Below are 12,789 nucleotides of genomic sequence, written 5' to 3'. Positions count from 1 at the left end.
GAGGACAATCAAAGGTGTTCAACCTAAACCATCATATTTTCCCCCCAGAAAGCCCAGGAGCTTGGCGCTCACTATGATGATTCTAAAGTTACAAGGGCACAACCCCAGGAAAACCCTGGAGTCTGGAGAAGCCTCTGCTCTGGTGATGCTGGGCTGGGCTTGCTTCCGTGTTCTCCTGAGGTCCAGGGAGGGCGGCAGGCTAGCTCCCACTTAAACACCCTTGGAGGAGAGGAGCACGGAGACACCTAGGCTGCTGCACACAGGCTGCTGGGATTACGATACTGAAAGAAAGCACCATCTGGGAGTCTGACCCACCCAGCCCCTACTTCCAAAAGTCACTTAGCTCCTCCCAGGTTTCAGTCTGCACGTCTGTTTAATGGGGATGAAACATTTATTTAGCCTCTCTCACATGATGCAAATGAAAAATGAGTTTGGAAAGCAGGCTGTGACAGAGGAAGTGTTTACAAATATAAGGCTTTATGGTTAAATTTCAAATAGGACTGTAAGAGTACAAGAAAATGCCTGGGAAAGCTGTGTGTGCGCTAATAAAAATAACAAATGATGATAATGATAAACAACAGTCATGCTCTTTAAGGTTTGTTTTCCTTGCTAGGCACCACAGCAAGCAAGTTACACACATTAACTCCTTTCAGTCCTCAGAACATCCTCACAAAAGGCAGGTGATTGTCAGTGTTAATATTATTCCCATTTGTACAGATGAGAGAGCAGATTCAGACAGATTGAGTAACCTGCCCGTAGATGCTCAGCTCGGTAGAGGCCGAGAATAATGGAACGCAGGCCTGACTGATACCAAGCCTGTGCTCTCAACCACCGGCCAGTGTCATGTCTCAGGGCCCCGACTCCTGCATGTGGACATCATCAGGCTCTTTACCAAGAAAGCCACAGTTAAAGAGAAGAACTGCAGTGCTCATTACTAAAATCAAAGTGGGGCTCATTCTCAGACACAAGGAACATTCCCCTGGCACAACTCCCTCTTTTGCTGTTATCTGAGAACACATGTTACCTGTTTGTTGTTATCTGAAAGCCATGTGACCCTCTTTCACTTTTTAATTTTATTGAAGTCTAGTCACTGTACAACAAAGGAAATCATATGTATATGTTATATACATATATCCATTCTTTTTTAGATTCTTTTCCCATATAGGTCATCACAAAATACTGAGTAGAGTTCCCTGTGCTATACTATAGGTCCTTGTTGGTTATCTATTTTTTTAAAGGTTATTTTCTTTTACTGTGGACCATTTTTAAATGAAAGCTATATTATCTTAAGTCACTTATATGAAGCCACTTTGCTAATAATTTGTTAAGTACTAGATTATTTTTAAAATTTTGAGTAGTGTCCAGTAAGTTTCTATAGTTTCTATAGTAAACTACCATCAAAAACAGTTAAGAAAGGAAAGAGCACACAGCCCTTATGAGCAGGGCCTGTCCTTATTGCAACAGTCCCTCCCCACCCGGCTCCAAAATCCTGGATAAAAGCCCCTCCTTGCATAATAAATAAACAAGCAAAAAGGAGAGAAAAAATAAATGCCAGTGCCATATGTCTACAGAATACTTTCTAACACATTAAGTAATTATTAGAACTTTTCTTACCCCAGAGGGAACTTATCTTAGACTTTATATTTTACACATTTTATTCTAATAAACCTCTAAGGAAAAACTGGTCCCTTGAACTTCAAAGAGAGAAAGAAAAAAAAAAAAAAAACCCCGAAGGGGTTCAACCCTAAAAATGCAAACAAACCAGAAATGAGGGACAAGCTTCCCAAATAACAAACCTGGATAATGTGGTCTTCACTTGTAATTTCAATTGCTTCTTGACTTCTCTCTAATGCAGCGAACATTGAGTTACAAGCCCTTTATGGGTAGAAAAGAAAAAGGACTGATTAATATAAATATTATAAAATGAGTTATAGTCTTGGGATATTACATTAACTTACTTAAATGAATTCTTCGATTATAAAGGTAACTGATGCTAACTTGAGAAAAAGAAGGGGGGAAGATTAAGAAGCAGAAGGAAGAAATAAACACCTCCTCCAATCCTGCCACTTGGGATCATGACTGCACAACTTGGTGCTTTTCTTTCCATTCTAAGAACAAGTGGACCAGCGGGAACCCAGAGCCCGCTGTGGCTCAGAGCACAGTCCTTCACTGGCTGTGGGACGTGACAACCTCCCTGGGTCTCTCCCTTCTCACCATGTGCAGAGTCCTCATGAGAACTCAAAGAGAAAGTGGACTCAAGCTCCCCGCACAAAACCTGGCAGAAAAGAGGCAGCCCATCGTTTGCAGCTACCACCTTTAACAAATTCTTTTCACAAAACAGATCATCGACATCACTGGCTTTGTTCCCTGCTTCTACTTACCTTATATTGTGAGCATTCTCCTTGTCCTTGGTGGTTGAAAACATTTTTGAGTTACACAGTAACAATGGGGTTTTTTTTTTTTTATTAGAAAATGAAAATAAATGAAATACTACATCATACACACTAGGATGGCTATAATCAAAGACAGTGTTGGTAAGGAACCCTCATACACTGCTGGTGGGAGTGTAAAATGACACAGCTGCTTTGGAAAACAGTCTGGCAGTTCCCCAAGCTGCTAAGCACAGAGTTGCCAATTTTATTCCCAGGGAGGTGCCCAACAGAAACAAAAACATATGTCCACACAAAAACTTACAGCCACAAGTGCAAACAACCCTAATGTCCATCAACTGATGAACGGGTAAGTAAAATGTGATATGTCCATACAATGGAATACTATGCAGATACAGAAGGAAACACAGTCTTCATGTGTGCCATAATATGGATGAATCTTAAAAAACATTATGCTAAGGTAAAAGAAGCCAGTCACAAAAGGACCACATATTGCATGATTCTATTTTAATGAAATGTCCAGAATAGGCAAATCTATATATACAGAGAAATTAGATTAGCGGTTATCTAGGGCTGGAGGTCATGAAAATGTTCTAAAATTGTGGCAGTGGTTGCACAACTGTGAATATACTCAAAGCCATTGAAGTGGGTACTTTAAATGGGTGAATTGTATAGAATGTGAATTATATCTCAATAAATCTGTTTAAAAATACATGAGATTAAATCATCTGAAATCCCAACACCTACACAAATCAAGTGATTGCAGCCATGAAATTAAAAGACGCCCACTGCTTGGAAGGAAAGTTATGACCAATCTAGATAGCATATTAAAAAGCAGAGACATTACTTTGCCAACAAAGGTCTGTCTAGTCAAGGCTATGGTTTTTCTAGTGGTCATGTATGGATGTGAGAGTTGGACTGTGAAGAAAGCTGAGCACCGAAAAATTGATGCTTTTGAACTGTGGTGTTGGAGAAGACTCTTGAGAGTCCCTTGGACTGCAAGGAGATCCAACCAGTTCATCCTAAAGGAGATCAGTCCTGGGTATTCATTGGGAGGACTGATGCTGAAGCTGAAACTCCAATACTTTGGCCACCTCATGCGAAGAGTTGACTCATTGGAAAAGATCCTGATGGTGGGAGGGATTGGGGGCAGGAGGAAAAGGGGATGACAGAGGATGAGATGGCTGGATGGCATCACCGACTCGATGGACATGAGTTTGAGTAAACTCTGGGAGTTGGTGATGGACAGGGAGGCCTGGCGTGCTACAATTCATGGAGTCGCAAAGAGTCTAACACGACTGAGCGACTGAACTGAACACAAATCAATTGGTGTTCTAGGCAATTTCTTATATAAATATACATGCAAAAAAATACATGCAATATATATATTTATAAAAGTATAATCATACCCTACAGTTTGATAATCTTGTCCCACTGAAAAATTATATAAATATCTTTCCATATCATTAATTAGTTCCTTATCATCACTTTTAATAACATATGTAATATTCTAAAGTTACACAATAATTCATTCAAACAAATTTCCCATGACTACACATTTAGGTTGCTTTCAGCTTTTTTTGCATATGCCTCAGATGATAAAAAAAAGAATGCAACTGTCTACTTCTTCATAAAATTCATAATTGTTCATACAATGCTGTTACTTTATTCTTGGTATTACTAAGCTGTCTAGGTAAATAAGACAAAACAGCTTAGCCAATAAAAACTAGTCCTTCTTTCTTGGCATATAAAACTCAAGAGGCGGTATGTGAATTAGCCCAATAAAACTGTTATTTAAAAAAACAAGAATGAAAAAATAAGAAGTTTCCACCTCTGATACAGCAAGCTAGGAGGAGCTGGATCTGTGAGAAGCCCTACTGGGTTTAATCACGTGTTTTTAAATTTTTGCAGATCTGGTAAGTAAAAAATGGTGAATCATTTTAATTTCTTTGGTTACTACTGAAGCTGAACATTTTTTTCATGTTCACTGGCCATCAGTATCTCTTATAAACTACTTGTTTATGACATGTCCTTTGTAATTTTTTTATACTGGGTGTTTCCATCTTTAAACTGATTCATCAAAGCTCTTTACATATTTAGGATATTAATCTGTCTGTCCTGAATGTTATGAACACATTTTTTCCTAGTTTGCTATTTGTCTAAATTTTTAACATTATATGGGCTTCCCAGGTGGTGCCAGTGGTAAAGAACCCAGCTTCCAATGCAGGAGATGCAAGAGATGTGGGTTCGATCCCTGGGTCAGGAAAATCCCCTGTAGGAGGAAATGGCAACCCGCTCCAGTATTCTTGCCTGGGAAGTCCCAAGAACAGAGGAGCCTGATGTTAAGGTATTTTTACCGCCTGAGCCTTCAGGGCTTCCCAGGTGGCGGTAGTGATAAAGAATCTACCTGCCAATGCAGGAGACACAAGAGATGTGGGTTCAATCGCTGGATCGTTTGATCCCTGGGTTGTGAAGATCCCCTGGAGGAGGAAATGGCAACCTACTCCAGTTTTATTGCCTGGAGAATCCCATGGACAGACAAGCCTGGCAGGCCACAGTCCATAGGGTTACAAAGTGTCAGACACGAATAACACACAAGGTGTTTTCACTGGGACAAGCTTCACGTTTTTATCTTGCCTAATCTGCTTCTCTTCCTTTATGAAATCTTTTTGACATCACACTGGGTTTACCAAGGCTTCATTATCCAATGACATATGTTCACTTGTATTTTTACTACTTTCGTGGCCCTACTTTTTAACATGATGCACACTGGAGTTTATTTTGGAACTGGGTGTAAGATTGGGATATAACTTAATTTTCTTTCCACATAGTTAATAAACTGTCACAATTCTGTTCACTGAAAAATCTACCTTTTCCTGTGTGGATTTAAACTGCCATGGTGAACACATATACTTATGTTCTCAATTCTTAAATACACTCATGCTTATTTCTAGACTTTACATTCTAGGTTACTGATATAGCAGTAACACAGATATGCTTGTCACACATAGCTTTTTAGTGCGTTTTAGTATCTCAGAAGAAGCTTCTCTCTGTGGCCCTCAGTGCTCAGCCCGCACTCGTCCCTTCCCTCTCCTGTCATCCTGTCTCCCTAACAGTGGCCATCTCCCTCTGGCTGTCAGCTGGCACACCAGAGACGAAGCGCAGCATGAGGAGAGATGGTGAGCGCAGTCCTGAAGATGTGGGTTACAGCCCAGAGGACTACCTCTGTTCTGTGCCACATGTGCGAGCTTGGACCAAAGTCAGTTAACCTCCCCAGTATCAGCTTCTGCATCGTGATTCGTAATTCGCCAACAATAAGCTCCATGGCTCATAGCGGGAAGTGTGGCAGCCAGGCTGTGGAAGACCCAGGAGTAAGGAAAGGGGCAGGCCCAAGGCCAGCCATCCATCTCAAGCTACCCTGAAGAGTTTGACAACAAAAAGGAGCTCTTTTGTAGACCTCACCAGCCCTGAAACATCTCTGCTCACAGCACTCTCTGCTACCTCACGCTTCATTTCATTTCATTCATATGAAGTATTTTCTTCTCCGCATGTGGTACCCGGTTCTGGTCCCCACCAATCTTTATACTCCAAATTCTAACCCCCTTATCTCCCCCTGAGCGTGTACAGAGTGATTCCATTCTCTCTTGGATCCTGGCAAAGGAAATGTCAAACATAACCCAAGGAAGAGAATGAAGATGAGAAAGAGCTACTGATACTTTTTTTTTTACTTCTGTCAACCTCAGATAATTTTACTAATTTTGCTGCTTTTCTCATTCTACAAAGAACTAGGTTTATATTCTTTTCAAGTTAAAAAAAAAAAAAACAACTTGTTTAGCAAGAGCAAATTACAAAATGTTTATTGTAAAGAAGAAAACATGTCACCTACCGGAAATATGTATGTACATATCAAAAAGAATTTTAAAATAAAAAACAAAACAGGTAATTCAGTATATATAGTTTCACATCCTGCTTTTTTATTTGCTATTATTTTGGTGCCCCATCTTTTTTTTGGCTGTGCCATGCAGCTTGTGGGATCTTAGTTCCCCCACCAGGGATCAAACCTGGGGTCCTGGCAGTGAGAGTACTGAATTTTAAACACTGGATCACCAGGGAAGTCCCCATTGGAGCCCCATCTTTAGATGTTAAGTCTCATAGCACTAACATGCCTATCTGTTAGACATCCAGGAGGCAGACTCCGAAAGTCTTATGCAAGGAGAGGTGCTTTCCCACCGCCCCATCCCACTTTAGCAGGAAGTCAGTAACAGCCAAAATGGAGCCAGCTGTCCACACTCAAGTCCTCAGTTGCAGCCACACCCTGGGTTAGGTATGGTGGGCTTTCCCGAAGCAGCACAATTACCTGAGTTTCAGCTGTGAGCGCACCTCTCCAAACTCCAGCTGGAGCAGTTCATTGTAACAGGCCATGGGGCTGGGGTTTTCTATATACCTCTACAAACAGAAAGGGGATGGTGCGGATCAACACATGTGTACCTTTAAATTATTATACACATATATACAAAATAATGCTTTCCAACAGACTTCTCAATTTGGTACCTGAAATCTAAAAAATACTTTATCTTCAATGATAAACAGGAAATGAGATGAAAACTTAACAATACCAAATCAGCATTTAAAAAACAGTGCTTGCACAGATCTGAGAACATACTAAGAAACCACTGAATTGTACACTTTAAGTGGCTGAATTGATCAACTGTACCTCAATAAGGAAAAAAAGGCAGAAAGGAGGAAAGAAAGAAAAAGCAAAGTGTTTGCTGGAAAGAGAAAAAAATAAAATTAAAAATCTTTAAAATAATTTTTTAAAACTAGTATAACCATTTAATGAAACAGCACGTGATGGTGTGGATGTGAACTTATATGGAATGATGCACAAGATACACTGTCAAGTGACATGAAGAAATGGAAAATCATGTTATAATTATTTATGTATTTCTCCTATAAAAATGTTATATCAACTTTAAAATAAATAGCTGAATTACATGGAAAATGAATGGTATCTCAAGTAGTCAATAAATGAAATTAGGAAAAACAGGGTCTATTCTTGGGCATATCCAGAGAAAACTATAATTCAAAAAGACACATGCACCCCCAAGTTCATAGCAGCACGATCTACAATAGCTGAGACATGGAAGCAGCCTCTTAAGTGTCCACTGACAGAGGAATTGATACAGAAGGTGTGTGTGTGATGGAAGCGTGTGTGTGTGTGTGTGTGTGTGTGTGTGTGTGTGTAAGCAGCCTCTTAAGTGTCCACTGACAGAGGAATGGATACAGAAGGTGTGTGTGTGATGGAAGTGTGTGTGTGTGTGTGTGTGATGGAAGCAACCTCCTAAGTGTTCACTGACAGAGGAATGGATACAGAAGGGGTGTGTGGGTGGGTGTGTGTAATGGAATATTACTTGGCCATAAAAAATAAAACAATGCCATTTGCGGCAACATGTATAAACCCAGAGATCAGCATACTAAGTGAAGTAAAAGAAAAAGAAATATATCATAGGATACCACCTATATGTGGGATCTAAAAATATACAAATGAATTTACTCACAAAACAGAAACAAACTCAGACATAGAAAACAAACTTATAGTTACAAAGGGGAAGGGATGTGGGGATGGATAAATTAGGAGCTTGAGATTAACAGATACACCCTAATGTATGGAAGATAAGTAAACAAGGTCCTACTAGGTATCACAGGAAGCTACATTTCAGTATCTTGTAATAACCTTTAATGGAAGAGAATCTGAAAAAGTATATACATGTATGTATATACTTTGGCCACCTGATGCAAAGAGCCAACTCATTGGAAAAGATCCTGATTATTGGATAGATTAAAGGCAAAAGAAGAAGGGGGCAGCAGAGGATGAGAAGGTTAGATGGTATCACCAGCTTAATGGACACAGATCTGAGCAAACTGGGAGATGGTGAAGGACGGGGAAGCGTGGCATGCTGCAGTCCATGGAGTCACAAAGAGTCAGACATGACTAAGCAACTGAAGAACAGCAAAAGCATATATATATGACTAAATCACTTTTATGTACACTTTTCTGTGTTGTTCTAACACAACAGTGTAAATTCTTCCACTAAAAAAAAGCTCAAGGGAAAAAAACCAGGGCTTAAGAATACTTTTCTTTCAGTGCCTTGAGGATTTTTTGATGCCTACATGTCACTGGTAAAGGCTAGAATACACAGAAGGAAGAAATTTATTAACGCAAGTCCCATTTATATTAACTTTCGGAGTCTCGTCACTCAGATGAGCAGTATGTTGTCCTCTTTCAAGCTGCACAAGCTCACGGTGAGCAAAGACACACTTGCACACCTCTTCGCAGCTGTGTCACAGAGGTCATTCCCACTAGGCAACATTTCCCTTTACTAACGTCAAACAGCAGTTCAGCTAAGCTGACAAAGAATCATCCTCCACAGCAGAGGGACTGGCAGAGCCATGGCTTCCCCAGGCGCTCCTACTCCTGCGGACACTAACTATACATGATGAAAACATCTCAAAAAAGCAGACCGCATGGAAATGGGAAGCCTGAGCCCATTCCACTACCAGATTAAGAATTTCATGAAGACATCTTACATGTCACTATGTACTATCATGTAATTCCACTCTGCTGTAATACTTGTATTTACTTGCCCCTGTTTCTGTGGCACGCTCTTGATTTCACCTGTTCAACACATGGATAATATTCTATCTAGTGACGAGGAAGTTGAGGCCTCAGAGGCAGGGTATATGCAGGCCACTATCCACAAGCCAAAGCCAGACCAGCCTGGGGCATGGGGCCTCTTGTGATGCTCCTTCTACCACCAGTGAAGGCAGACATCCCCCTGTTGGAACCGTGATCTTGTCTGTGTGTCAAGTAATCTAAGAGCACAGCCCTTGGTTCATGTCTTTTAAAGCTGTATGATCCTCTACGAGGCCCTGAAGCTTCCAGAGCCTTCTTCCTTACCCGCAAAACAAGACCACCCTGCATCTCTGACCATGACCACAAGAAAGCACTGCACCTGCGGACTGCTGCATGAACACACAGCAGTCACTGTTGTCCCCTGGGAGGGACAGCCAGGCCCGCTGGCCGTGGGCATGATAGTCCCTAGGCCTGCAGGCCAAACACAACCATTCCTAACCACACAAGTCAGAGAGGGGACATGCCCGCCAGCTCCCACCAACTGGGAGGGGTAAGACTGCTGGCCTTGGGACGTCCTGGAGGCTCGGTGGTTAAGAACCTACCTGTCAGTGCAGGGGACACAGGCTTGATTCTTGGTCCAGGAAGAGCACACATGTCACAGAGCAACCAAGCCTCACACGGCAACTACTGAAGCTATGTGCCCTAGAGCCTGTGCTCTGCAACAAGAGAAGCCACTGCAATGAGAAACCTGTGAACCACAACTAGAAAGGAGCCTCCATTCGCTGGGACTAGAGAAAAAGCCTGTGTAGCACTGAAGCCCCAGTAAGGCCATAAATAAATAATTATTTAAAAAAAGAAAGAGAGAGCACTGGCCCTGCAGCTCTCTCCTCAGTGTCACGACGCCACAGGAACATCCAAGAACACTGCTCATCTGCACAGGCGCCCACCGCTGACAGGGCAGGAACAGCAGCGAGATTTCTGGGGCCCAGAGCGTGCCGCCAGTAGACAAGAGGTGGGGGACCTGAGGTGGACAGGGGTGCCCAGCTATCCTTGCACTTGCTGGGCCTCACCTGTTCTGCAGGCGAAGTCCTGGGACAGGGAGCCATGTGTATCGTGTATCACAGCCTCCTGGGCATGTGGCCAGAGTTTTCACTGGGTGTGAATATGTGCATCTAAACATTTTTATCCCAAAGGTGGATGTTCAGGTTAGAAAACCAGTGCATGCTAACAGAGGCAGCGCATCTTTCTCCTGCTGTCTGCTCCCCACCTTGCTGCCTCTGCTGACTCTGTGTCTAAACATCCTGTCTTTCCTGCCCTTCTGCAGGTTTCATTCATGTCCTGAGGATTCCATGGGGTTGTGGAGCGTAGAGAAGGGCGTGAGGCCCAAGGAGCTTCAGGAATCAGGCTGCTGTTCCTTCTGCTTGAGCAGCAGCCGGTCTCTTCACCCCAGCCCAGCCCATGAGAGGGGTGGGGCCACTGGCTCCCAAGCCAACTCAACCTGCGTCTCCCCAGAGCCCCTCACGCCCCCCGGGCCCCCCACCCCCAGGGCATCTCCGTCCCTGGCTGCACATTAGAACCCCTGCAATCTAAACAGTAACACCAGGGTGCAGGCCCCCGCCCAAACCAACAGAACCAGGGCCTCCTCAGGGACACTTTTCAGGCAGTTCTAATGCGTGACTAGGGCCGAGAGACACCAAACCCTAACCTCAAGGTTCTGGTTCAAGATGGCAAAGTAGAAGGACGTGCACTCATCTCCTCCTGCGAGAGCACCAAAACTGCAACTAGCTGCTGAACAGCCATCAACAGGAGGATGCTGGAACCCACCAAAAAAAGATACCCCACATCCAAAGACAAAGAAGAAGCCCCAGTCAGACGGTTAGAAGGGGTGCAATCATGATAAAATCAAATCCCATACCTGCCAAGTGGATGATCCATAAACTGGAGAACAATAATACCAAAGAAGTTCTTCCACTGCTGTGAAGGCTCTGAGCCCCATATCAGGCTTCCCAGACTGGGGGTCTGGCAAAGGGACCGGGAATCCTGAGAATCTGACTTTGAAGGCCTGCAGGATTTGATCACAGGACTGCCACAGGACAGAGGGAAACAGACTCCACTCTTGGAGGACACAAACAAAATCTGGTGCACACCACGAGCCAGGGGGAAGATGCAGTGACCTCACAGGGGACTGAACCAAACCCACCTGCTGCTGTTGGAGGGTCTCCTGCAGAGGCGTGGGCTGGCAGTGGCTCGAGGGGACAGGGGTGCTGGCAGCAGCAGTCCTGGAGTGGCCCCTTGCAGGGCGCCATTAACCCTACCATAGAGCCTGCAGCCCCCAGGGGTTGAAACTAACAGGGAGGGATCACCCCACCCATCAGCAGATAACTGGATTAAAGCTTTACTGAGCCGTGCCCACCAGCAAGACCCAGTTTTCCCATGCCAGTCCCTCCCATCAGGAAGCTTACACAAGCCTCTTAGCCTCATCCATCAAAGAGCAGACATAAGAAGAAGAACCACAATCCCATAGTGGCTAGAATGAAAACCATATTACAGAAAGTTAATCAGGGTGAAAAAGCAGGTTATGTCCCAGATGAAGGGACAAGATAAAACCCCACAAAAACAAATAAATGCAATGGAGACAGGCAACTTTCCAGAAAAAAAAAAAATCAGAATAATGATAGTAAAGATGATCCAGGATCTTGGAAATATAATGCAGAAGAAGCAAGAAACATTTACCAAAGACCTAGAAGAACTAAAGAACAAAGAGAGATGAACAATACACTGGAAAGAATCAATAGCAGAATAACTGAGGCAGAACAGATAAGGATAAGTGACTTGGAGACAGAATGGTGGAAATCACTGATGCAGAACAGAATATAGAAATAAAAATGAAAAAAAAATCAAGATAGCCTAAGGGACCTCTGGGACAGCATTAAATGCAAGAACATTTGCATTTTAGGGGTCCCAGAAGGAGATGAAAGAAAGGACCCGAGAAAATATTTGAAGAGATAATAGCTGAAAACTTCCCTAACATGGGAAAGGAAATAGTCAACCAAGTCCAGGAAGCACAGAGAGTCCCAGGCAGGAAAAACCCAAGGAGGAGCAAGCACACCAAAACACAGTGATCAAACTAACAAAGATTAAAGACAAATATAAAATATTAAAACAGCAAGAGAAAAACGACAAACAGCAAAAAAGGGGATTCCCGTAAGGTTATCAGCTGATTTCTCAACAGAAACTCTACAAACCAGAAGGGAATGGCATGATATACTGAAAATGATGAGAGAAGAACCTATAACCAAGTATAATACTCTACCCAGCAAGATCCTCATTCAGATTTGATGGAGAAATCAAAAGCTTTACAGACAAGCAAAAGTTAAGAGAATTCAGCACCACCAAATCAGCTTTACAACAAATGCTACAAGAACTTCTCTAGGCAGGAAACACAAGATAAGGAAAAGACCTACACAAAATAAACCCAAAACAATTTAAATGGTAATAGGATCACAAATATTTACTTCAAATGTAAATGGATTAAATGCACCAACAAAAAGACATAGACTGGCTGGGCAGATGAAAACATGTGCATGTATGCACTTCCACTTACCACATCACTCTGCTTAATCCCCCAAACTGTATGAAATTATTTTATATTGTTAGGCTAATCATGTTTTCATTATGGCTTGCAATTGTAATGATCTTTTATTTTTTGTCAGACTATTGATTGTGAAAACTGATAAATATCTTTTACTACTGGGATTATATAAC

At 42.5% G+C, this 12,789-nt stretch overlaps 1 protein-coding gene across 2 annotated transcripts in view; it reads right to left on the bottom strand.

Moving 5' to 3' along the window:
- Positions 1-12,789, bottom strand: part of PDE8A (phosphodiesterase 8A) — a 145,140-nt gene that overhangs the window by 33,763 nt on the left and 98,588 nt on the right. For both annotated transcript variants that reach the window (XM_065906398.1, XM_065906397.1), the window contains exons 6-7: positions 6,748-6,836; positions 1,797-1,875 (exon numbers count right to left, since the gene is read on the bottom strand). In XM_065906398.1, coding sequence (XP_065762470.1) covers positions 1,797-1,875; positions 6,748-6,836 — 168 coding nt within the window. The remainder of the gene's footprint in view (positions 1-1,796; positions 1,876-6,747; positions 6,837-12,789) is intronic.

This window comes from Muntiacus reevesi, chromosome 15 (genome assembly GCF_963930625.1).
Source record: "Muntiacus reevesi chromosome 15, mMunRee1.1, whole genome shotgun sequence".
Taxonomy (NCBI): domain Eukaryota; kingdom Metazoa; phylum Chordata; class Mammalia; order Artiodactyla; family Cervidae; genus Muntiacus; species Muntiacus reevesi.
The sequence above is the reverse complement of the archived record's forward strand: the minus strand, read 5'-3'. Positions and strand labels throughout refer to the sequence as shown.